General features: G+C 41.0%; 2 protein-coding genes across 4 annotated transcripts in view; one reads left to right on the top strand and one right to left on the bottom strand.

Annotated features, from left to right (window-relative positions):
- The window catches only part of SNX14 (sorting nexin 14), a 72360-nt gene extending 70919 nt beyond the window's left edge, over positions 1-1441 (top strand). For 2 of the 3 annotated variants that reach the window (XM_072855406.1, XM_072855405.1), the window contains one exon: positions 585-1441. In XM_072855406.1, coding sequence (XP_072711507.1) covers positions 585-623 — 39 coding nt within the window. In that variant the 3' untranslated portion in view covers positions 624-1441. The remainder of the gene's footprint in view (positions 1-584) is intronic. The other variant, XM_072855407.1, reaches the window with a different exon arrangement.
- A 737-nt stretch (positions 1442-2178) lies between these two features.
- Positions 2179-27522, bottom strand: NT5E (5'-nucleotidase ecto). The gene is made up of 9 exons (XM_072855413.1): positions 27181-27522; positions 22403-22625; positions 16885-17073; positions 13142-13339; positions 11437-11588; positions 7923-8031; positions 6974-7123; positions 5179-5379; positions 2179-3484 (listed from the first exon to the last, which is right to left on the bottom strand). The coding sequence occupies exons 1-9, from the start codon at positions 27520-27522 to the stop codon at positions 3327-3329; spliced, it is 1722 nt and encodes a 573-aa protein (XP_072711514.1). The 3' UTR covers positions 2179-3326.

Below are 27522 nucleotides of genomic sequence, written 5' to 3'. Positions count from 1 at the left end.
GATGTCAATCGGCTTTCCACTCTTGAGATCCGATATCTTGAAAGTACATCCTGCTACACATACCAGTGCGGATATATACTGGATCACTTCAGATACGCTGTCTTTAATGGCAGCATGCATAACTGAACAAGTTCAAGGGCTGAAACAAGAGCTGAAAAATACCTAATAGATGAGTTTTGCCTTTGATACAATGTACAGCCAGTCCCTTGGAAGTCTGTCAGACAGGAGACAAGGAAGAGGGACAGCTGAGAGAGGAGCAGCATTCCTAGCAGAGGAAGGAAAAGAAATCCAGGTGAAAAAATATCATGCCAGTGCCATTTCTAGAGCAGATTGCTGCGTTAAGAAGATTGTACTTAGCAGTTAGGAATGGGGGAGGTGAGAACTTCCAGAGAAAGAAGAAAATACCTATTTTGAGAAATAGTATTAAAACCCTGAAAGCCAGTAGCCTTCATTTTTCTTAACTCTGGTTTCAAGTGGATGTTTTCAAATACCACTAATCACTGCAGCTCAGTTCAGTCATTTATACGTAAATATGGATTTTCATACTTAATAAGTAATTTTTTTTCTTCATTACCATTTGACAGGGTCCGAAGGAAGCTAGCTCTGTGTCATGTTGGATGTGAACGCAGGGACCTTGCTGGACAGCCAGTAGAAACACCCGCTGTGCACTGTTGTAATGGACGTGTGACATTTTAACCTTGCATTGTATATTTTATTGTAAATAACATAAAATCTAAGTTCTAAAAAAATCTCTTTATGCAATAAAGACATTAAAATTTAATACCAATTACAAGTAAATAATATATCTGTACTTTTTATTTAAAATTTGTTTTAGCTGTTGTCCGTAAAAGTCAAATTAATTTCCCCACAATCTCCACATGTGGAATTACAGGATGACGTAAAATAAGGCAGCTGGGAGACCAGCCAACATATGCTTTGCTAAAAGAGCAATTACTGTTGTCTTCCTTAAAGGATATATAGAAAAATTGTTTGGAAGAAGTTGTTGAATGCTCTCATGAAGTTACTTTTAACTATCTTAACAAATCTGACTAATTGTTTTAAAACAAAATTACATGATTGAATCTATTGCATACAGATAATCTCAGAACTATCTTTGGCCTTCATGCTTTCCATGAGCATGGAAAATCATGTGTGTAATTTAGTTTGTTTAATATCTGACCCTTCAAATCTAAAGCACTCTTAAAATAATAATGGGTGTGAAAAGTGGTTTTGACTTTTACCTTAGACTTTATTTTTCTGCGGTTTCTTATCAGGTTTGTCATTTTTTTTCTGACATCCTCTTTACAGGCTTAGAAAAGAGGATGTGAGTCTGTTCATAGCATTTTCTAAACATTTATTAGTATAAAAATGTGTGGAAGATTTTTCCTGTAAATCTTAATTTGTTGGCTCAGCCTTTATAAAAGAGACTTTGACAAGGACTTTCACGTGTGGATTTTTAACAAGTTTTACTCACAGAACAATAGAGAGATATTTTAATAGGCATTCCTCGATTTTTCATTTCAGACAACACCCATTTTCTCCTTTTACAAACAAACCAATCTAATGCAGTATTCGTGTTCTCTGTCAATACAGTTTGCATTATATCTGTATTACTTTTGCATACCTTTTCCTTCTGTTTGTCAAAAGAAGGTAAAAGTGTTACTTTTCACTGGGTAGGCTGAAGGAGTCGTCATAACTCTTTAAAAACTGGCGTGCAGGTACCGCTCGGTCCATAAGTGCACTCTCTGTTACTGGCTTTATGTTGATTTGGGGAAGCCCATTCTGTAAACTAATAACTTTTGGGTCTGGTATTGACAAATCATCAATGCCATGTTACAACTAGTAGCGTGTCAAGGTCAGTTGTTGTTTTTCTCCCTGTTCTAACAGAGCTTACCCAACGCAGCTGTGTAGTCCAGATCTTTTCATGCGCAACCCTTGAATTTATGTGGAAAATAATGAGGTCTTGAAATTTAAACATACTGTATGTTTATCTTAATGCACCTTCTCCTGGAAATCTGCAGGTGCAGTGAATTTAAGAGGCAAGTTACTTGGGTCTGAAAAAGAGCATAGTGCGCTTTCCAGAAAAACAAAGCGGGTTTATTCAAAACACTGAGAATCAGTTTAATACAGCAATAAACAACATGGAAACATGTCAATGTCAAAATTCCAAATGTGAACAATCTTGGAAAAATAATAATCATTTGCACTCATTTATAAGCAATCACTTTTTGATGAAGTGTCAGAAATGCAGACCTAGCATTTAAGCTAATTTCTGATTTTATACTCATTAACCTATCTCTTACAACTGTATATTTTTTAAACACAGCCTTCCCTTAGAGGAGATGGGCTTTTGAGTTATGATCACAATTATGATAAAGCCAGGTTATGCTGTAAAAAGCCCCATTACTAGGCAACTTCCGAAGGTTGACACAAGTGCTCTAGGAGTCAGTGCATGTATCCAACATTCTCTCTGAACGTTGCTGATACAGAGTAATGGTCAGGAGTCCTGTGCTTTGGTCTTTGGAAGAAGGTGTAAAATTGAGCATGTTGATATGAAACATAATCATAGATTGTGTTCTCACTCTAGATACCGTCCCCAAACTGGTCATATTAAATAGTGAAGTGTATATATACTCAATTTGTTAAAATTAATCAAAATCAACTCAAGCTTTCATTGCATCCTTTATTAATGGAAAACATAAGTGAGATGCTGCATCTTCAAAAGTAAAATGGAAAAACTATTTTTAATTTCATGTAAATGGACCTCACGCTTTCAATGAAATTGAGTTTAATCCAGCTCTTTCAGGCATTGGTGTAGGTATGATAAATATGACTGGAAGCAAAGTAGAATTATTAGATTGAAAGTTTTAATCCTGACTATAGATCAAAGGAAGGTATATATACCTTTAATAAATCTACTTCTAGAAGCTTGTTTACATTACTGGAATCAGATTCTTAATCAACGCACTATCTAAAGCAGCTAAAAGAATTTGGAAAAAAAAAATAGCCCATTTTGGTGAGTGGTTGTATCATGATGGAGCATTAGTATTCACTGGAACTTTGCTTTTTGAAACTTCAGACTGAATTGCGGGTACCTGCTGATTCAAACTAAGAGAAGTCGTGAATTCCGCCCACTCATTCTGCACAGTGTGCTTCAATGACCCTACCAGATTAAAGACAATTGCTTGTGCTGTTTACTGAGGACATGCAGAAACCTGAATAGTCATTCATTTTAAGGTGTAAGAAAAGAGAACAGTTCTCTTTTCCCTTCATCAACATCATCTCTCCTCTTGTCTTCCTCCAAACGAAAACATCGTGAGCAAAAATCAAGTATGCAAGAATGTTACAGTGCACAATACAGAAATCAGGGTAAGACTTCCTTCAATAAGACTTCCAGAAGAAAACTTTATTCGCCCTTCAACTGCTGGATAAACTCTCTTCATTCTCCGGAGGTAACGGGAAACAACCTCAATATCAAGTTCACCTAAGCAAACAAACCAAAGGTTCAGTGTTCTCTGCAGCAGCCAAGCTCTGAACCAAAATTTAAGAACCTGTCTAAAACTGCAGTTTTAGCTCAAGTCTTAAAAGCAAACCGTTTTCTACCGTTTGCCATTCTGAATCGGTACACATCAAGACCAGCATAGGGGTGTGGAGAGTTGTTTCTTGTGCACAGATAAAACATCTGTGGTGGTTTGTAGCCAGAATTTTTGGTAGCAACTCATATTTTACCAAAAAAAGAATTCTTTTTGCATTTTCTGGCTTTTTGTTTGTTTGTTTTGCATCTGTTACAATGGTAACTTCCAGTCAGATTTAGATAGATTGAGAGTCTCCCACCTGTCTGGGGTAGAGTGCTATAGATCTAGCAAGCTATCGCTTATACCTTTTCAAATTTAACTTCACTTTTTTTTGAGGAAGAATTTCTAGTCTGTGTGCTGCTGCATGCACACAAAGTATGATGTAGATTTTCTACAGTGGAAGACCCTCTTCAGTCACTGCTACCAACCATGTCACGAGCCCCTTCTGATCCAAGCTCTTGCAATCCTAAAGTGCAATGCCTCCATCTTAAAAAAGTAATTATAGTTTTGCCCCTCTGCTATACTGGAAGACTTTACCGGAACCTTTAAAGTTGTTCCCTTCTGTTATTCCTAATGACTTCTCTCTATATGAATTTTTTCTGCATACAGAGATACTTACTGAAAACTACAGCCCCACCAAATTTACAAGCCGTAGGCTGAATTTGATTTAAAACACCAAGCCTACCTGTGAGAATCAATTATAAATTGAAACACCCTGTAGAACCAAAACAATAGTCTGTAACGAAGGTTCAAAAGGAAAATTTTTTTGGTAAAAGCATGCTCTTACCATCCAGAAGCAGAACATATGAAATTAAAGTTCTGCAAGATGTAGATGTGCTCCTGGAATATATTTTTCTTTAAATATAGCGCGACATCCTTTTTGTTTTCAGAAATAAATGAATTTTAATCTCAAAATTTTTTTCAAGTTTCCCTTTGTCCTAAAAGATGTACATGTCAGTTGTATGAATGCTGAATTTCTAACAGTTTGCATGCAACTTTAGCAGATCTTAAGACAGCATTGTAAAACACTTCCTTTCTAGCTCTCTAGCGTGACGTCTGTCGGCACCCTGCGTGCTGCTGCCTGCAGAACTCATAAGAGTCCCGCTGCTTTCAGAGGGGCAGGCTAATTCCCGCAGAGCAAGCCAGCATCTTTCCCCTCGCCTCTGTGTTGCTCACCTGAGCTGCACGTCCTTTAGTAGTAGAGGTAATGATTCTGTCTTTGCAAATACTTCATACAGTGAAAATTTGAGGTCTAAAGAAAATAGCACCTTTTGAGTAAAGTGAGTAAAAGTGCAAGGCAGTACATGTAGTATGTACTTTCTGTGGTGTGTTTTTTGCTTTTTTTCTGGTTTATCATGATCTCAGAACTGCTCTCTAAACAGTGCTGAATTGATAAGGCTCAGTTTCTCTTTGAAACTTTTGTGATTTAACTGAAAAAGAATATAATTGCTGGCTACAACTGAAATGAGCAATCCAGAGCTGTCAGATTAGAAGCAAATTTAATCTATCCAATAAAAGCAGAAAATCTGAGACTTGTACTATAATAAGATCTTTTAACTTTTAGGAATTGTTTGTCTGCTACCCTGTTGGTGCCCATACTTACCTTTACTGTATCCCAGATTTTTCTCCTTCAGCATATGATAGCCATCTCCTCCAAATAACATATAGGATGGAAGAGTCACATTGTATATTTCATCCATCTGGAGTGGGACGTAGGCTGGGACTCGACAAGTTGTGCAAAGCACTTCTAAGCTAACGACTCTGTTTCCTGGGGCTCTGGAGAGATCATAGACCACATGGATGCCTATGAAAATATACATTTGAATGCCACTTTATGCAGTGCCTATTGAACATACAGGGCTAGAAGCAGCATCCTCCACCATTTTCAACGGATTCTTTACGTTAACTTCTGTGGCTGAGACATTATATTGTTCTGAGTGATACCAGCTAACGTCCTATTTTCTTTGCAGAATAATGAACTTTTATCCAAGAAAATTCATGAGATTAGAGAATTGCTGAAGTACTGTCCCACCTCAGTTACTTATCTGATCATCTGTTCTCTTCTTGTCACTACTCCACAGAAGGAAGTTACTAGTCTTGGGATTAGGATACTGCAAGATAAAAATACCTTCCCTTATTTCTGTACTCATATGCTTTCTCATTCCAGCGTCTTGTTGGCTGACATGACCTCTTTTAAAGCCAGCCAGCCACCCTAACTTAGCAGCTATTATGGATAATAAGTACTGTCCTGAAAAAAGAAAGCCAGGCCAAGGCTGAACGTTGTGGTTTCAACTCACTGTAGGAGAAGAAACGTTTCTAGTTGTGAGCCTTCCTCAGTCAAAGCCTGGGGAGAGTTAGGCCCCCAGAACAGCACTGCCAAGAATTTGCTGATCAGGAAGCTACTTAAAGCTAGTCCAAAGCACAGAGGCTCTTCCAACCCTGGCACCCTTCCTGCTCCGGATCTTCTGGCCTGAACCCTTTCTAGAGCTGCTGGTTATCTTATTTTTCTGTGAGAAGGCAGCAAGCAGAGGGGCTGCTGCGGCAGGCAGGCACTACCTTAGTGGTAGCCAGGAACGTGGTAACTTGTGAAAGCACTTGCCTTGTGTGCGAGACGTGGGTTGTGTCCTTGGCATGTTGGGATTCCAGATTCCATGGTGGGGAAGCGCCCCCATCACCAGGCTACGTGGGGGGAGAGGCATGGACAGGGGGAAATCCCTCAGCCCCTGCCCTCAAAGTTTAGCTTTTCTGCTAAATAAACAATAAAATCTGCACTGCATCACAGAGACACCAGGAATAAACATGAATGTAGCCTAGTACACATCTGGGTAAATATAGGGAGAGCTGCAATTCAAGAAATGCGTATGTTTTTAATATTAACTGTTCATCCCTAAAATATTTAGAAATTCACTGGAGCAATTCCATAACCCACTTGGACTAACTCTAAACTGCCAGCAATCACTAGACAATCGCACAAAATTATTTTGATAAACTGAACTTTGGCAATAACTGGCAGAGCCATCCAGTCTGGGGTTTCAGATAGGCTTCCAGTGAGGAACTGAAAACAGGAGTTTGTCTGAGCAATTACTGTGTTACAGCTATACTCAATTATATCTTCCTGTAGTTAATTGAAGTGTTAAACTGCTGCCATTACGGGTTACTGAACCAACTGGGAATCCTGTCTGCTGAAGGGGACAGCGATGGCCTATGTGCTGCAGTGGCTCAATTAAACATACGCAGGATAAATAGTGTCAGCTGGCACGTGTGAGGCACAGAGCTAGGATGTACGGCCAACTTGATTTCCATTCTTAAAGCGGCTTCCAGGTGTAATACAAACAAGGCCAACAGAAGGGATGGCTGGCTTGGAAAACTGAGAAAAGGAAGGAACGAAGAAAACATACCTCCAACCTGCAGCAGCTCTCCGCTTCCTCTTCCATATCTGTGCACACTGTGCTCAAAAGCTTCTTTCAGAGTGGAGCCTTTCACCCTTACCAAATCAAAACGACCTCCAAATGGCAAAACAGACAGCAAATCTTCCACAGTAATGCTACCTGGGGGAATGAGACTTTGTTTACCTTTTTTTTTTAAGGCTACAATATTATTTTAGGATTCTTTAACAGTACATTTTTGACAAGGAGTGTGGCAAATACAGTTTGAGAAAATGAGGGCCAGTAGAGGTGAGGATCACATCCAAACCAAAGAACCTGCATCTTTATCATCCAGCATGTATCAAGACCGATAAATCTGAGTTTGATGTAACTGCATGTATTGCTATTCAAATAACTCTACTAAAAGAGATTACAAACCACCAACCTAAGGTGAAGAAAACCAGATATTCCTACAAAGTCAGGCAAATTTTTCCAATTGCTTAAGATTTACTCACGTAGTCCTACAGAAAGATTTACCAAAACTGAAAAACGGTGTTTGTTTTCAGTTTTCATTTATGTGAGATCAGGAAAATAAAAACTGTAAAACCTTACCATTCAGAAAACCCTAGAATTCACTTATTTGACAGCAGACTACAGAAGGCTCCCAGTGACCATACTGTATGACCCTCTACAATAGGAGGTGAAGAATATCCACTGTCTTTCTTTGCGCCAAGCCAGCAAGGAGAGAGGGAAATTATAAAAAGCACTGTGTACAAACAATGCTAGTAACTTCTGTTAATGTCAGCCTGAGTGCAGTTGTGCTCTCATGATGGATAACCCTTTGAGAAAGTTTGAAATCGCTTCCAAACACTGTGCAAATCCCATCAAAACAAGCCCATACCTAACACTGAGTTCAGGCTCGCATAATAACTTGATTCTTCCTTCTTGATAAAGTTGTCATTCAGCTTGTAATTTTACATACCATTAGTGCTCTGTTCATCAATGGGTGACCGTATCCCACCTCCATTCAGGATGCACATTGAAACATGGTTCCATGACTTTCTATCCGGATGTCTGACATTCTCATAAAGCTACCAAAGGAAAATGTTTAAACTGATTTTTAATCTTCACTTAGTCTAGGCTCTGGAAATTTACACCCAACACAGTCTGAGACTGAAAAGAGACAGAAAGGTTTTCTATCTTCTTTGAAATTACCTTCAGCCCCACTGCAAAATGCTGAATTATTACAGAGCAAGGCAAAAAACATTACAGTAAGTATTTTGCTTTTTTAAAACTTTTAACAACAAAAATATTTGCCTTTTTCTGTAATGAACTCTTGGACTCTCCCATAGTCTGTCTGTATATGACATGACCAGGACAGGCCAGCTGAACAAAGGAAGGATGATTTTTTGATTCCAACCACTGTGATAAAGACAAATGATTTGAGCATATTTGGAGAATTGGGAAGAGGACCTTAAATATAGCTGTACATTAAAAACATGTAGAGGAATGTATAAATTAATCTAGCTCTTGTTGTATGTTTTAGGGAATTAAGCTTTTTCAGCTTCTCTGAGATTGATTTTTAATATTTGGAACGGTCTTGGCAAACTAGAAAGATGTAGAAGAGTGGAGGAACAGGAAAGAGGCATATCAGATGAGACCCAAAAGTCTACTCTGTACAGCATCATGTCTCCAACAGCAGCAAAACTCTGATAAAAGCAAGTTGCAAGGACAAGATAATACTTGCTTGAGACACCCTAAGCAGTAAAGAAAATGGAGGCTGGGGATTTACTCAGTTGCATAAGGATGATAAGCCTACAGTGTTAAGGATGAAGGATGATAAGCCTTCAGAAATAACTGAGTAGAACAGGGAAAGGTTGAGAAATGAACACAAGGGTAATGGAAGGGATGGACTGATTTCCGTACAGGAATGACTATGGTTATGACTCTTCATTCTCACAAAGAGAGAAATACAGGAAGAACATGACAGAAGTCTATAAAATCAAGGGAGGGAAAGTGGAGGCTGGGTAGGAATCGGTGTGTTTTCTCATTTCAAGAATGATAAAAAACTAAGAAAGATTCAGAGAGGGGTGACAAGGATGGTCAAAGACACAGAAAAGCTTCTGAACGTAAAATGATGACGTAGGCTCACAGTGTCTGACCTGATAAAGAGATAGCAGAAGGAAAATATTTGAGAAGCCTATAAAATCATGAGTGGTGTGAAGAGGGTGGACAGGGACCAAGTGTTCTGGTGCAAGGACTACTCCTTGGCCTCCAGCAGGCATCCAGCCAGTGGGCAGCACGCTGCACCAAGGTCTCTGCAGGATGGAACAACACAACAGCATGGTCAGCGGTGGAACGCCCTGCCACCGGCTGTTGTGAAGGCTGAAAGCAGTCAAGAGGAGATGGGATAAGTTCAGGGAAGACAAGTTCCAGTGGGAGCTAGTAAATACCAAGACACCACTTCTGGCTTGGGAAGTCCCTGAGCTGGTGGGAGATGGGGGCAGATTTGAGTACAGTCTCTACAGGCTTGTCCAGGTGTACGCTCTTCCCTCACCATCCACCCTCGGTCACTCTTGGAGACAAGATGTTGGGATGGATGGTCCTGTCCTCTGCTCCAGTTTGGTCACTTCTCTGTTGCACCCCTATGCTAAGTGTTTGCAGCCTCTGACTTGTAGGTAGGTGTGTAAATGCTTTGTGGCCCCAGCTTAGTGATCAAAGTTATTCCCTATAGCCAGATCCATGAGATACTCTCAAGTTCATAACTCATACTTAATCAATGAATGGATTTTTTTCTGTTTGCTGATTTCAGTCTGAACTATACTCCCCAATTTACTAATTTGCCTGGAACAGATATCAGGATTACAAACCTGTAATTCCTCAGTTCCCCATAGAAGTATTTTTAAATTGTGGTACTACACTTGCTGTTCTCCAGTCCTGAGCATAGAAGCAGTTTAAAACAAGAGCTCACACACTGATGTTAGCAATTTCACAGCCATTTCACATGTGTGTTCCTTTAAAGTCCTTTGTAAAATGCCATCTGGGTCTGTCAACCTTTTATTCTGAGATGTTGGCTACTGTTGGAGAAGCATCACTGAACTAAATAGACCTCTGTTTTGACGCAGTACAAATCAATCCATCTTCCACATTTCTCAATCTCTACATTTCCCAGGACAATTCTAAATATTAAAGTCCATGGAACAGGCAGGTCTGGTTTTTTACCTTCATACCCCTGAATGCATGGCAGCAGACAAGAAAGCAAGTGTAGAACTGGTAAGGCAAAGAACATGAAAGGTAATCCATGTATCTACTGATGACTGCAGATGGTTGTCTAGAGACATGGATTTAACTAAAGTAGAATTTGACCTCCCAAGACAAAATGTAGAGCAAGAAAATCTACAGACTTCTGAAAGATTACAGAGTTACTTTCTTTAAGCTTGGAAAGTGCCAAAGCATTTGATCACATTTTTCAAACAAAAATATAAAAAAGTCTAGCAGGAAGAAAAAGCAAGGTGCTGCAATTTTAGTAGAACTGTATGCAGAATTGCCAAATCTTAATCTAATTTGGAAATTAGGCCACAAACTAAGAATTAAGTATTACAATAAAAGCAATCACATGGACTGGATAAATAGCTTTGGGGACATACCGAAATGAAAACTCCTGATTATTAATCGGCTCCTGACTTTGTGGCAATGCTGCAGGACATTTATGGCAATGCTTATGTTCTGGAAAGTCACGTTAGTGAACTTTTTTCCCTGGAGCACCCAAAGAAAATGGTGCTGCTGTGGGAGAGTAAAACAATCAAAACCAGCTAGTCTGAAAACTGTAAGTGACTTCTTGTAAAGAGACCTCCTGGTGTTACGTGACTGTTAAAGCCCAGCGATACCTGTCAGGAGGCACCAGGGGCCGGTGGCTCCTTCTGGGTAGGGTGCTGGGCGCTTTTACCTCTTCTGCGCCTGGCTGTGTGTATGGCCTTTACTCCTCCTTTGCTTCAGCTGGCACCTTTTGGACTCTTCAGGGGGACAATTAATATCAGTAATTCAGCAGAAAACTACCCATAATTTTTTTTTTTTCCGGGCTAGTGCATTAAAAAAGGGTGACAGCAGAGCCCAGTGAGTAATGACGGGGCAGAAGGTAAGTGCTGTAAGCAAGGGACCAGTAGCAGGGCGGGAGAGGGGCAGGGGAGCTGAAGTCTCCTCCTTGCTTGAGGAATAGGCTCTTAGATCAGATGGCTGTGTCTCTTAAAACTGCAACTTCAGAGATAGCTTCAGAGACATAAGGATATATGCAAAGAATAAACTGCTCCTTACTCTATACAGCAAGATTCATTATAGCCTTGCTTCTGCCAGATCTTTCTAGGGATGCACTAGATGTTACGGTGTTGGAAAGCAGCACAGAGCCTGTGCGCTGATTGTTTGGAGCCTGGGAGCATTTCATCTGATAGCTCTGGAGTAACACTTAAATGTGATTGCCACCTGTGGTGGCAGTGTCTTACCACAGCATCACAAAGAAAATTTCCCATGTTACATTCTTGGAAACGGCATGCTTGGCTTGTACCGTTCAGGTAAACACTAGTTTTTCCAATCTCTTCAGAATAATTCCCCAGGTTTTTCCTCCATTTTTGCACTTCTTCTTTAATGTGCTCATCTATAAAGTAGTATAAAAGTGTAAAATAAGTATCGCACGTATCTCATATTAATGACACTTCAGTGAATACAAAGCTTAGGAAAAAACCCTGCTCTTCATGATTCTAAAGTGTTACACTTTCCCTAAAGGCTCTTCAAGCAACATGACATATACACTCACTTCAAACAAAGCCTGTAAAAGGGAGCAGGCAGGATGGGACAATCAAGTGAACAAGCTGGTTATCTCCTCTATAACACTTAAAAATATTTTTGCCCAGTCCTGTTCTAACCTCTGACCGATGGGGTTTCTAGCACCTACCTTGACAGATGAGAACTTCTATACAAAAATTTTTAATATACAAATGAGCTTGGTCTTTATTTGACATCATATCTTTTTTTTTTCCTAATTATAGCTTCTTCCCCTTTAATGTAGTGCTAAAAGGAATACTAGCTCAAATATCAATGTCAAGGAATAAACCCTTTATAGAAATTAATTCTCTATGCACAGCTGTCTGCCAGGTGCAAATCTAATTCTTTCAGAAAAAAAACAGATACAAAGATACTTGTATATACAGACAATGTCACAATTGTTTTATATCAGCTATTAGTTTTAAGCAATTTGCCACGTAACTGTCAGCAACAGCAACATTTATAAAATGAGAACACCTATGTATCTGAATTTTTACTGTTACTGACATCAGAGAGAGAATGTAAAGTCTATTTACATAATCTCATTTCATTAATAGATCACTGAGAATAACATAGTAAATAAGAGTATCTATGAACACATAATTTTTAAAGGATTTATTTTAGAAATACTCTGGTAGAACCTAGAAAATAGGTTCCACCTATTTTGATAAAAGCTACATATCTGATAAAAGCTATCTACCTATCTGATAAAAGCTCAGAACTTCATACAGCAAACGCTGGACAAGAAACAAAGACTAGACAACCGGCCCCGGGTAATTACAGAGCTGACAAAAGGCAGGTAACAGAGCTTGGACAAAGTTACGAACAGAAAGCAACAGAGAGACTCTCCTCCTCCCAGTTCTTTAAATGTTTCAGTGCTGAAACATTGAACACACTCAGCACTGAAAACAAGAAGCCATGGGGTTTGTGTATTGTATTTGCACATTGCCAGAGTACTCCAATCTTTTTCTGGAACATTTCCACTTTCCTATATTGCCCTAAATTGCTCTGAAGAACCCAGCCCCTGGCAAAACAGTGTAAATTAGTCCTTATAATCTTTTAAATCATAATTTCAGGGCTAGCTAAAATGGGCTCTGTGAAATGGTACGGTAATGTATCCCCTGCGTTCCTACAAAAGGACTTTCAGTGATTTTAAACAGACAAAAACATACACTGAATTTGTGCATATTCAAAGGCCACTGTTCAGAAAGAGAAATAGAAGCAAATGGGTATGACTGTAACACAGCCTGAACCCTACACCAAAGAGAACTGCAAGCTCAGGAAGAAAGCTGAATTCTTCTGTGACGTTGTACTGTGTATTTAACATAATAACACTTGAATTGTAGTAGAGTGCTGCAGGTAAATTCAAATGTCTAGTCCACATACCTTCAGGAACGCTGCTGTCCAGCAGAATGGGGTTTCCAACTGCTTCTACTACATTTCCTTTCTTGTCAAATGTAACATTTAAGTAACCAAGATATTTTCCGTAAGCATAAGCTTGTACAACTGGCACCTTCCTCCCATCATCTGAGTCAACCATGAATGGATACGGGCCAGCTGGCTGTTCAGTAGAGGGTGGGGTGCCTGCACGAAACAAGCATGTAAAGCGGGTCTTCAGCTCATGTGACCTTCAAGGAATTTTTAGAATGACATTTCAAATGTTTCTCAGCCTTAAAAAAACCAAATAGGATATTAAGCAGAAATAACAATGAATGTATTGGACAACAGGCACACATTTGATTGTTCAGTTCTGTTATGTCATAAGAGACAATGTTGTTTTCTGGACATGAGCTCTAATAACTGCCACAGTGTTTTTTAAGTTGTGACAGCACACTCCTCCATGACATCATGTCACAATAGCAACAAAGGAACTTTTCATTCCAATTATTTCAATCTAAACCTCTCAGTAATGCACACATACCAGCCTCTGGCTGAAAAGTTTATTGTTAAGCCTTCACACTACATTACTCTGCATCAGATAGATAGAAAATGAGAATGTTAGTAAAACATACATAGGACTTCTTGATATGAAAAAGTCTAAACTATTTTTATTGATAATATGCAGTCAGAATACCTACAAGCAGTTCTGTGAATTTGTGCATACACCCAACTGATTTTTTTTTACTATACCAAACTTAGCCTCCAAAATTTCAGACAGGCTGCAAACCCTCTGCAAAAGCAAACGTCATTAGCATTAGAGTTATGTGGTCATGGATTTAAAACTCTCATCAACCTGCAAAGTTTGAAGGGTGATTAGATGTAGGACTTGGAAACAGATAGATTAAAGCGAGGCATTTACAGAGAAAAGAGATCTCAGCTCAGTCGACACAGGCTACCACAGGATTTAGAAACCACACGGGAGGAAAGAGGCAAAGAAAACTACACAGCACAGCTCTTGTCTCAAGGGTACCAGACTTCTCCCTGTCTTCTTAACAATATTATCTGAGTAGTATCACTCCCCCCTGTTATTCCCCTCAGTATTTCTACCCCATCATCAGCAAAGACCAAGGTCAGGCAGCTCTGAGAGGCATCACGTGCCGTGCGGCAGGCCCCACTGCAGAGCCCCCTCAAAGCCTGCTGCTCGCTCCTGTCCCAAAGCCAGCGGCATTTCCCATCCATGTGTCGGCAAGAGCTGGGGTGCCGGCGGGGCACGGGCATGGGGGAGAGGGTGCAGAGGAAATGGATCCGGAGGAAAGCAGGCTCTTCACTTCCACTGCTCACAGAACAACCGGTTTCCTTCTGTTTACAGTTGTTTACATAATACGAAATTCTGCTGCCAGTTATTGATTGCATCTCTTGATTTAAATGAGAGCTTATAGGCTTAATGTACACATAGACACACACACGCAGACACTTAAAATTGGATGTTTTACTCTGCAGTCAAATCACCTCCACAGATGTGGCTGTTTCATTGTGAATGTTGGCTGATGGCTTTGACTCAGAAGGGAATGGTTCACAAATGCACTCATAGTGCTCCTGGACAGATTAGCAAGTGCTTCTCAGCACTTGGAATAAAAATTATAGACCCAGACCACATTCTGTCAAAAAGCATATTTTGACTAAATAAGTGGATACATTTTTTTTGGTGTATCTTCCCCAGAAATTTCTTCTTATTTTTTATTTTTCTGACCTCTCCAGTGTTAATAAAAAACTAAGACAGACTTGTTTTATCAAAACAGTACAGCCCTCGGAAAAGGGATCAGAACCCAGTTCCAGCTGAGGTCTTTAACCTGAAGGCTGCAGAGTCCCATCCTGCGTGCTCTCTCTGGCCTTGTGAATCTTGAACAGCTTCAAATGGGGAGAGATGGAACAGCTTGACCTAGTCTAGTCTGACAGCGGGGTACTCTCTAGGATGACAAGAGATGTGCATGTGAAATCCTACAGATCTAGACAGGATATGAACTCAGATATCTCAGCTCCTGGAGCACTTCAGATCACGACTCCAAATTGTGAACAGCGGCACCTCTTCGGACCACACCCAGTAAGGCATTTTGACTACTATGGCTACCCCTTCGAGGCACAAACTCTACAGGCATTGACCAACAAGCCTGTGCAAAAGAATCTGGATTCCACTGTGTAAATCCATGATGAATGCACACATTGAATACTGTGCGCATCCTTGGTTCTCCCATCTCAAAAATAATTCAGTAAAACTGCTGAAAAATGCCACCAGTGGGCAGCAGGCTGCACACAGACAAAAGACCATGGTCTCTGCAGGATGTGCAGGTCAGTGGTGGAACGCCCTGCCACCGGCTGTTGTGAAGGCTGAAGGCAGTCAAGAGGAGATGGGGCAAGTTCAGGGAAGACAAGTTCCAGCAGGAGCTAGTAAATACCAAGACACCACTTCTGGCTGGGGAAGTCCCTGAGCTGCGAGCTGGTGGGAGACGGAGGCAGATTTGAGTACAGCGTCTCCACAGGCTTGTCCACTCTTCCCTCACCATCCTCCCTCGGTCATTCTTGGAGACAAGACATTGGTATGGACGGTCCTGTCCTCTGTTCCAGTTTGGCCACTTCTCTGCTGCACCCCTATGCTAAGCGTTTGCGGCCCCTGACTTGTAGGTAGGTGTGTAAATGCTTTGTGGCTCCAGCTTAGTGAACAAAGTTATTCCCTGAGACCAAATTCAAGAGATATTCCGAACTGCTTAATGTATAACTGTAGCATGCAATTTTTTCTCTTTAACAAGTGGGATAGTAAAAGGTGAGAGCCCGCATGAGACAAAAAAGGCATGAGAAAGTGAGAGGAGATGAGTAGGGAGAGGAGACGGTGAAATGGACAGTGCAAAACCTTTAAGTGGTTAAGTTCCTAGGGTACATGGCGCTATCCCTGTGACTAGGGCACAAGGGAAATTTCGCTGAAAACTACAGAAAGTTTGTGTTATAGTCTCAACCAATTAATGAAGTTTCTGCTAAATTTAATGAGCTATCTTTGATGGTTTAAAAAAAACCAGCCTTTCTTTTACTTGTGTCCTTACACACTGGCACAGGGAAGGCAGCAGCACTGGAGAAGCTGCTGATGGCACGTTTTGCCTAAAGTAGCATTGCTGTGGAAGAAATCAGATCAACAATGTTTATCTCTGGAATGATGTCTACCTCTAGGGGAAAGAAGAATAAAGTCAGAGATTAAAAGAGGGACTGAAAAAGGCAGAGGAAACTTGGGAAAAGTTTTTTAATGGCAGGGCTAATGGAGACCTATGAATACAGAATCAGATTCTATGGAAAATCAACATCGGTATCACTTTTGAAGTCTTATATGATTGATTCTTTTGGTTAAGTCACATACAAATTTAAATGTAAACTTCTTATTTACTCCTTTATATGTGTGAGCTTGAAAGAGGTACAATATGTTTGGCTGTAATTTACCGGTATTACTACCTTTGTTTCTCTGTCCCGCTTTGCATAGGTCACCTTGAACATCCACAGCATTAAGGAACCTTTCAGCAAGTTAGGGCACTTCTTGCTCACAGACTGTTTTAAGTTAGTTTCTTCCACGGAAATTATGGATAGCTACCAGATATGAATCTGGCCCAGTACAGCCAGCAGTAAACTATATTTGCGAAAGTTCTCCGAGTTTAAAAAGAAAAAGTTGCAGCTTTGCTTTAGAAGCAACATTTTAGTAAGAAGTAAAATACCTGTATAGAGAAATGTGTTTGTATGTCCTCCAATTACAACATCCACTCCTTTCACTTTTTGGGCAATATTTTTGTCCACAGTAAAACCAGAATGTCCTAGTGCAATTATTTTGTTCACTCCCATAGCAGTAAGTTCATTCACTTGTACTTGCAATGCTTCAATTTCATCTTCAAAGATTATATCATCCCCTTAAAAAAAAAAGAACAAACATGAATGTATTTACAAAGTACCTTAATTACTAGTTTAAAAAAAATAGTAGTGATATCAGATACTGTTTTGTATAATTAATGGAACTTTGAATGTCAGCAGCTTTCACATGCCCTTAGTTGGTTCAAGCTCCTGATCTGATCTGATGTTCTCCAGTCTCTCAGGAGCACCTGTGTGCTTAGACTAATACAACATTCCTGCACTGAGCTGTATGTACTTGCCTAGATTAAACAAGTTGCAACTCCATAAAAAAATTCCAGTGACACCAATTGTGGGATCAAAAATTGAATGGTTTTTATTATTTAACTAGAGAAAGGAAACTAAATAAGTGTTTGAGTCAGTAAGTGTTTGAGTATAAACACTTGTACTATAAAGCCTTTTTTCTTCCCAAATTATATTTCTTTGAGATCGTCTATCTTCTCCCAAGCTAAATCTGTCTCTTTTTACTCCACATTCATCTTGCTCTCGCCGCCCCCTCCCCCCGAGGCTTTAAACAGAAGCTTCTTCAAAGTCCTGCACTAAACTCTGAATTGCCTTTTTACACAAATTATCTCACCTAATGTGAACCACTCTCAGTAACACCAATACAGCACAGCACACAACTGAGCTACCATCCTGAAATGAGAACATAAAGAACAGAAAGAGAAAGTTTGGAAAGCAGAAACCTTTTCCAGACCACAACACTGGGAAACTCACTATCTTTCTGCAAGGTTTCTGTGCCTGCTGAAATTATTCTAACATGACAAACGGTCACAAGAGCACTAGATAAACATGTGCTTTTATCCTGGGCACAGTGTTTTGGGTTGCACAAAAGGACTTCCTATGTAAGAGGCTAATTTATCTGGCAAAGTTTTAAGAATAGAGTTTAAGAACAGAGTCAACAAACTGTAATCCTAAACTTTCCAGTGAAGACAACCGAGTAACATTTCTACCAATTCCCCCTCTACCTAATTACTCTCCTTCCTGCAGAGTTTTTTGATCAAGCCATTTTGAAATATGCCTTTAAAGTCAAAAGATGTACATTATTTCATAACAAAGGGAGGAGTGAAACGAATTCACAATCCAGTGCAAAATGTCTCAGGAAATGAAGAGGAAGCTGCTACAATGGAAGAGATAAAAGAGGGTTACATAAATTGGCTCACCACCACACCCATTGAATAGTTCTGTTACTGCCAGGGGGAATCTCTGTACTGCACATTGCAGAGTGAATTGTGCAGCACATCCCCACATTTTCTTCCTGTGGACCTCTTCTTAGAATCAAAGAATCATAAGTTAATTGAGGTTGGAAGGGACCTCCGGGGGCCATCTAGTCCACAAGCCACTCAAAGCAGGAACTCAAAGCCAGATGAGGATGCTCAGGGTCTTCTCCAAACAAGCTGAAATTCCACCACCTCTCTGGGCAACCTGTTTCATGGCTTAACCGCTCTTACCATGACAAATTTTTTCCTTATGTCCCACCATAATTTCCTGTGGTACTACTTGAGCCCATTGTTTCTTGTCCTTTCTCTGTGCCCCTCTGGGAAGAGTCTGTCTCTGTCTCCTCTATAAAACCCCTTAAAGACAGTGGAAGAATGCCCTTAGTTCCCCCTTAGCCTTCCTTCTCCAGGCTGAAGGAAGCCACTGGCTTCAGCCCCTCTTTGTACATCCTTGTGCTTGACAGAAGCTGGGCCTAATGCAGAGCTACTGGCAAAATGGGAAGCCTGAGAACTGCTCCTTGAGCGTAGGCCCTTCACGTGCTCATCTCGCCACCCATGGACCAGCTACAATGGCCATGCACACCATGGTGTGGGGACCAGCTGAGCTCTCTAAACGAAGAAGCAAAAGCGAGCCGCTGACTAGGTGTGCTAGCATGCAGTTGCCTGCAGGCTAACTTCCCCTATGGCATGCAGCCAGGTGGCCCATGATAACCAAGCTCTCCCCATCCGCACCAGCTCTGTTACCCCTCTATGCCACTGCAGCCTACAACGCACCATACAATTAAGACATATTATTATTATTAATCTTCAACCCATAATAAAACAAACAACTCTACTTTCATAATGAGGGGAAAAAGGCCTGTCTCATGCTAGTAAGTCCACCTCTCTCCCAGGACTGTTATGGCGGGGCACAGGCAGCCACCGGCACTGGGGTGGGCAGTGGCACTGCCAACCCACCCACCCAGCAACTGCCTCCTGCCCACCTCGCCCTCAGAAAGGGATTCCTGCTTTGGGGCTGCAGGGTCTTCTTGCACCCCCTCTCCACGACCTAGCCGTGGCATCTCACACAGCTTCATATCCTAGTCATCTCAGCGCTTGATCTAATAGAGCTGAAATGGGCCATCAGGTTCAAAAGTTATACAGCAGTGGACTGTAAGAGTAATTGCACAGTGCTCATTTCTCTAAGAAACCAGGCAAAAAGCAATATACTGCTTAGCACTCAACTGTGCATTTTTCAAAATAATCTGAATTGAAATAAAGCGCTTATTTAAGCGCTTAAGCGGTTATTGCTCGTGTCAGTATTTCACTTCTCTTTCAAGGCATTAAACTGGTGTGACAGCCTCTTCTTAGATGGGGTAGAGTTTCAGATAAAACATCCAAACTGTGCTATAAATGAACAAGGAAAAAGAACTGACTGCATGTTAAAAATATTATGCAAGCTAGCCAGAATAAAGTGGAATAAATTGAATTTAAAATTCCATTTTAGAAAACTCTGCCAAGTTGATAGTTTTAGCAAATACTTCGCTGCCTCTAGGGTTACAGAGTAAGCAGCTTTTGGTTTCCACCTTGTATGAAAAGACAGTGGACAAAATGAGATATATTATTTCACAGCACCGAATGTCTATGTAGTACCTCTCAGGTCAGATAAAGACATTAAAAATTTTGTGGGGTTTACAACATCATTGCAGAACTAAAGCAAGTGAGCTGGTACCATCAAATACTAGAAAGATGGTCTTGGGATTATCAGTGCAAAACAAATACACAGACAAGTCTGTCTATGTGGCAAGTTATGAACAACTCTTGCAGGACATGGAAAACTGTCTGGGCATTCAGCTGAGATAGCTGTATACAGCAAAACAGAGGAGAACTTTAGAAAAACTGCCAATTGTCTGTAATCTGTAAATTGTGCTAAGAGTTCCCCATCCCTGTGGTTTCCAAACAGTAATGTTAACAGTACCTTCAGCAGAGATTAATTGTTTCTTCACAATGGAAACACTGAGATTTAAGGACTTTATACTCTGTTCAAGGATGTTGATAGCTGTTTTAAGCAGACTATGAAAAGTACAAGTTGTAATTTCATAATTATGTGGAAGTTATTGAGATTTAACAATAGAAGAAATCACACTCACAAAAGATTTCCACAGAAAGTAGTCACATAGGAATTCACATGTTTCAGCATTTTCAAGCTTCCTATTTGCCTTGAGAATGCCCTAAGAACGTACAGCATGCCAAAGCAATTGCTGCAGAGTCTGAGAAAACTGAATGATCTGGAAGAAGTGTGTAGAGATAAGCAAAGTGCTGAATTTAAAAGTCACAACGGATCTTATTCATTGAATTAAGGAATTAGGTTGATAATTATTTTGCCACCGACCCACCTCTGCCATGATTTTATCAGTCTGAAGGATTGCTAGGTCACAGGTGATATATAGTCACTGAGTTATACTAACATATCCTGAATTCACATTTTCAAAGCTTCCAAATGTTCCTCCACACACTGAGAAGGCAAATCGGAAAATTATAAAAACTCTGATCACTATAAATGCTGCTGTTAGAATTTGCCCTGCTTGTTGCTCAATTACACTGTGGGATATATTTAGCTTAGGGCTGCTTCAGCTCCATCTATGGAGTTAACAAGCCTTCCCTTTTAACGCTGTTTTTTCTAGTTGTGGTCTCTGTTATAAAGTCTCAGCATGCTGAGGCATTCAACATGATGTCTAGATGTTATTGGAAATGTATTTAAATGCTTCAGAGAATCATTCCAACACTATCTGCATTTTCCTTTAGTTTTGCAAGAAAGTCAATTTTATGACCTCACCATACCAACACAGTTGTTTGGAAGAAGAGCTGAGATCTATTTTATTAATCCTTAATGAAGAACAATATTGGCTGTCTGTCCATTTTTCAAACTTAGGATGATGTCAGATGGTATCTACCCTCATGCCCTCAAGCACAGGTGTAATTCTATTGCCTACACAAAATGCAGATCAATTTTCTTTTTCGTTGGGGGAAGAAAAGAAAGGACTTCGAAAACATCACTGTAAAATAGCAGTGAGATATAGAAGTCTATTCTGGCCTCAGACATCCACTTCCTGATATTTTAAACGTACAGCATAGGAATTAAAAAGCATAGAAGGAACAGTTTTATATTCTAATACTTCCTCAAAGTATTGAATATTCCTTTTCTCAAGAAAGCTATACATTACTTCTTTATTACTAAGCAATGGAAAGAGAAGTAATAATATGAAGTCCTTTTTCGATGTGGAAAATGTTTTAAACTGGTGCTTAGGGCATCCCTACTGCAAAAACCAGGGAAGAAAGTCCGATTTTGTCAGAAGGGGGCTGAGCTTTGAGCAGGCAGTGGCTCAGATCTCCTACAGCTGATTTAAATGTGTTTCTCATTCCAGTAGATGATTTTATTTTACTAAAAAAAAACCCTCAACAAACCAAAACCCCTTAAATGTTGGAAAAAATAGACAGAAATTGAGAAGTCTTTTTCCTCATCAATTCTAATTTTATTCATGAATGAAGCAATTGTGGTAAAAGCTGAATGAGTGTTCCTTCTGTAGTCTAATTTCTGGAAATATTTGAGAGGCTAAAAACATCTTGGGCAACTTCTGCTTTAAAAACACATATGAAGCTCTCCATGCTTTTACTAGGGCTTGAGCATGGAGGCATCCAAGAGCAAAATTTCAACACATACAGAAATGTCTTGGTTTGAACACATTTCATTCTAGAGACAAGCTGTATTCATGTTTGAACATTTGTTTAAATGGATAAATAACGATAAAATATAAAAGAATATAAATTTAAAAACCCAAACAACAAAAAAAACCCCAAGGGCCCCCCCAGCTCTTTTGCAATCTCACTGACCTTCCTATATTCTTAGATAATTCAGTGATGCTAAATAATTCAGGTCTGTATGAAAATGGCTTTTGATGTTAACAAGCCTTCTCCAGTTTAAAAATCAGGCAAAGTTGAATAATACAAATAAATACTGATAAAACAACAAACTTCTCACTTTTCAGTTGAAAACATTCATCTTTGGATTCAAACAAGTGGACAAGTAATAAAATAGTAACAAAGGATATAAACCTATATACTAAAGCAAACATACCTGGCTGTGAAAGAAAAGAAGTTTCCTTTGTAGTGTAGCCAACAATTCCTACTGATTCAGAGTCAAAATGTACTATTTTAAAAGGATTAACATATTTCATCATTTCTTTCGCTAATGGGGTTTTCCCCTTAATGTTTGCACTCAGGATTGTAAAATTAGCATTTTTAAGAAGAGGATCCAATAATCCGCTCACACCTTCATCAAACTCATGGTTCCCCAAAGCCTGTGAAAAGCAAGAAGAAAATGTAAGACCCTACCTCCAATATTCAGTCTAAATACTCTCATAAATGATATACAAGGTATGTTTGAGAAAACAAAGTCTATGTTCTATGGAAGAAAACGCTATCTTGTCTAAAACAGCACGTTCCTGTTTCTCTCAAACATAGAAATGGTTCTTTTTTTAGGTTTAGGTTTTTGCTTTTCAGACTCTCTTATATCAATACAGATGTGAAAGTCAAAATCTAAAACCTATCTAAATAAGCGTTTGTAATCATATACCAGATTAAAACCCACTGGTTTTTCATCCTGTAACTGCAAGAAAGAGGATTAACAATAACCACAAAGGAAAACATGTATTTTGTGTATGGAAAATACATTGTTTAAAAAAATACTGAAGAAAATGTTAAATGCCAATGACAATATTTGTTATCTTTAAATAAAACATGCATTTTAAGATCATGTGCTTGGACTACAGTTTTTTAAACATATTTAATTCACCTTTAGTAAGAGTTCTTGCATGCTTTAACATGTAACAAGAAAATATAATTTTCTAGCCATCATTAATATCATTACCTAGTGGAAGCTCTAATGTTTATCAACTAGGGAGAATCTCCATAGACAATCCATAGTAGGTGTGTGCGCACACATGCAGGTGTGTGCGTAACACTGTGAAGTGCTAAGACTATCACACAAAACAAGCAGTCCAGTCTATTTATTAGCAAGGTAATACCAACAAGATGAGAATGTTTAGTTGTTCTGGGTTGGTTAAGCAGACAAAAATGGACTTACCTTAAAGGACCATGGAACTTTCTCCTACCCACCCCTTTTTCATGCTGAGCCTAAGTTGCCACATGCCTGTGCCTCCAAGTTTGGCAATAGCTGGCAAAACCTCCATAGACGGCAACTTTGCAGAACCACAATACACGCAACAACCTTGTAGCATGTTTAGGTGTTAGTGAAGGAAAAGATATATCTATAGAAACGTGGTAATAGTGTAACTTGGTACATGGTAACTTGGTACAAGTTTTCAGGTGGCAACTGGAGCAAAGCATGAACAGGGTGCTAAAGCCAATGGGCCAACTCTTCCAGACAAAAGTGTGCTTGTAACTTCATTCTGAAGATTAAGTGGGAAAAGCTACATTCATCATCTAAAAAGACTTACATACCTCTCTGCTCTACTTAGATAAACAACCCCTATGTGTTTGTTACAACTTTTATTCCCCAAATAGATTATGTTAACCCTGATCAGGTTCCAACCCAAGCAGGACCCTGAAGCCACTACAGGCATGGAAGCTCAGTATTTCAATCAACTGATTGGCAGTGTCTTTCTTTTGGGGGATACAAAGACTCCTGACTCCTCCGATCCCCACAGGCAGGTAGTCAATGGCCCTGTGGAAAAATCAGGATATTGGCAGTAACTTGCATTGGCAACCTGCTGACACTAGTGAGAACACTACTCACACCCCAGGGAAGGAGACAAATTGTTTGCATGATGCTGCAGCACTTTTCCAAAAGAACCGAGAACTATCTTTAAGAAAATCCTGACTTGGGAAGACACAATGTACTCCAACTGGATTCCATTTCTAACTGTATTCTAACTGCAATCTAATTTGCTGTAAAAAATAATAATAAAAAAAAGAATAACACTCTAAAGAAACTCATTTTGATGCTGACTGATGTTCTAAAAAGACATCCATGGACTGATAGAGCATCTCAGAACGGTAACAAGCTATTTCCTTTTGGCTTCTGTTTGGCTATATGCCTTCTGTTCCTCCTAAATATGCAATTAAACCCCCCCAAAAAAGGTTGCAAATGAAAGAAGAATTTGAACTGGATGTAACTGCCATTAGCTTGTTGTGAAAAAAACCCCAGCCAACCATTTACACAACCTTGTTTCTCTTGGCTTTGTATCTTGCATTATTTCATGTCCACTAGGATACAAGCTTTGATCAAAACCTTTCCCATGGTGTCTTGTTCATGAGAAATCACTGGTGGCTAATAATACAGTATTATTTTTGATGTAGCTCGCCCTCTGGGCAGGAGGATGTGAACTGGTTTGGGTTCCTGTACTCTACCTAACCACCCTTACGCCCAGAGCTTCTAGGACTCTGTACCTGTGCAATATCCCTTCACCAAATCTGAATCCATTGGCCAACATAAGTGTAAGTCACAAGGGGGAATAAACAGAAATATTCAGACACACAGCATGTGATCATATAATCCTCCTTTTCACAAGAAACCAGGATAAAAATATTTCAAAATCAGGATACAAATTAACAGAAGGATGCAACTTAAAAGTAAAACTAGAAGACTTCTATCACCCCTCCAATTACTGCCTTTGCGGTACTTAATTTGGATTTTGGTGTTAATTGCACCAAAAAGCAAGGCTAGCGTCAAGAAAATTTGGAAGGCAATACCTAGCTAAACAGGAGAGAATAGGCTTGAGGTGATAACAGGCAAACCTAAACTAGGAAATGTGTTCCATTCATGGAACAAACCTCTAATGCTGCCAGGCTCCTGCCCCTATCCTGTAACAACTTCTGTAACTCATGTTCCCTCCTTCATCCTGTTTGTAATCCTACTCCCGTATCTCACTTCTCTAACCATTTCAGTAATCCCCACCCTTTCTGTTAGGGATATAACTTCCCAAATTTCGCTTAAAGAAACACTAGCTCACCCTTCTGCAGTGTGGCTCTTACCTTGCTCCCTTGTGCCCCCCCAGCCACCATCCCCACTGCATGGTTCCCATGGTCCACAGACAGAAGAATCGAAAAGGATTCTTCTGGATCAGGCTTTTTGGTAGCAGAGAAAGGTGCTGAAGTCTCTGTAGCTTCTCAGTCTATCCTGTCCCCTTCTATCCACTGACAATATTCAAATTATAATAGCAGCACCTCCACAGAGAGCAAGTGGTTGACTACTTCACGTAAGGCATTAGCATCTAGTACAAGCCTCTGGTTATCCAGTATGGTGTGGAATTATTTTTTAATTTTATTCTGATTAAAAAGCTCATGGGATCTCCTACACGGTCAGCAGATGTCTTACATAATGTCTTTCTAAAACTGAGCACTAGTTCAACGCTGCTGTTTTTGCCTGAAAGAATTTCTTCTTGTGGTATGACCAGGAACTGTACAAGCACCCCGCCCGCCCATGAACCAGCCAAATCAGCAAACGCAAGGCTGAGAAATGACAGCCAGCAGCAAGCTCTGGGAAGAAAGGTAGGAAAAATCACCTCAAGCTATTTCTGCACTGCAGAACCCCAAAGTGCTCCCCAGCTCTCAGTGAGGATGAGTCCTGGATGCACACACTCCTCCCCATCACCACCAGGAGGAAAAACCCTGTTAATGTTATTTTTACAATTAGGAAACCGTTCATTAGGGCATGTGAACAGGGAGCAGTATCCTTCACAGACCCATCTGGTATGAAGTGTGTTTAGCCTAGGAGAGTGCACTGGGGCATCCCTTTCCCTTCTGTAGCTATTCTGAGGCAGAGAGAAGAAACGGGTGAAGCCATTTTTACCTGGGAAAGGAAAGTGCAGTCCTTTTCAGAGAAAGCAAAAAAGATGAAGACAGAGGATGTGATATGCACAGAAGATTTTCCCCTCAAGCTGTCGATTGGGATGAAATCAATACGCAGTCACTCTCAAACAGCAGTCACTCTCAAACATAACTTTAATCTCTCTCCTCCTTTCTGGGGTTGTATGCAAGCAAAATAAGCCACGATAATTCTTTATATATGAATAGGCTATTGCCCTGAGACAAAAGATGTAATGACATGGAGTGACATCCCCCAATCTCAGTCTCAAATCCTTCTACCTTCCTCTCAGCACTCGGATGACCAAAAGAGAAAGAGTAAAGGCGCAGGACCGGCACCATCTCAGAGAGCTCCCCCACAGATGCACTGTTACAGTCCCTGTTACACTCACACACAGCCCCTCACACCCCATCAGGACTACAGCTCTGGTGGGACTGGACACGACCAGGATGGGATTGATGACAACTAAAAATCCTCACCCTTAGAAACAGCACTGCCAACATGTGCCATCTGTCCCTTCCTGCAGGACCGAAGCCGGCAGGGCAGGCTGCGAGCCTCGGCCAGGGTTAACCTCTGTGTCGCAGGCCAGGCTCCTCGCCCGGCTTTTGCGGGGCTCACTTCCATGCCTCTGCCGACCCCTCTCCAACAGAGCCCGTCCAGCCCCCCGCCCACCCCAAGCCCCTGCCTCTCCCCAGGGGAGCTCTTCCACTGCAGCACTGTCTTTTCCTCTGTGTAGCCTTGGCATCAGCTTCCGCCTTCTGGCTGCCCGTGGGGCTGCCAGCTCACGACTTCATTCGGCCGGGTGCCCGTCACCTAGCGCATCGCTTCTCTCCTCCTTGCCTACCTCCTGGCCGCCTTTCACCACGATTTTAGCGTGACCTACAGCCTTCTCTTGACGCAATGCTACGCACTCAAGGAGGCGGCAAAGCAAAAAACGGCAGCAGGGGAGGAAAGGGAGGAAGAGACCCAGCACCCAAGGGTGGGAAGCCCCCCACCACGCCGCTCGCCGCCCCCCCGGCCCGCTTTACCATGGCATCGTAGCGCAGGAGGTTCATGAAGTGGACCACCTCCCGGCCCTTGAAGCGGGAGAACCACACCGTGCCCTGGTACTGGTCCCCGGCGTCCAGCAGCAGCACGTTGCGATGCGCGGCCCGCTCCGCCGCCACCCGCGCCGCCCGCCGCGCCACGCCGCCGAAGCAGCCCTCCGCGCCCGCGCAGCTCCGCGTCCCCGCGCCCTGCGCCTGCACCCGCCCGTGCACGTCGTTAGTGTGCAGCAGGGTCAGCCGCAGCTCCGCCGCCGCGCACAGCACCGCCGCCGCGCACAGCACCGCCGCCGCGCACAGCCACAGCGCGCCCGCCCGCCCCGCCAT

This window comes from Ciconia boyciana, chromosome 3 (genome assembly GCF_034638445.1).
Source record: "Ciconia boyciana chromosome 3, ASM3463844v1, whole genome shotgun sequence".
Classification (NCBI taxonomy): domain Eukaryota; kingdom Metazoa; phylum Chordata; class Aves; order Ciconiiformes; family Ciconiidae; genus Ciconia; species Ciconia boyciana.
Note: the sequence above shows the minus strand (reverse complement) of the source record. Positions and strands in the feature narration are given on the sequence as shown.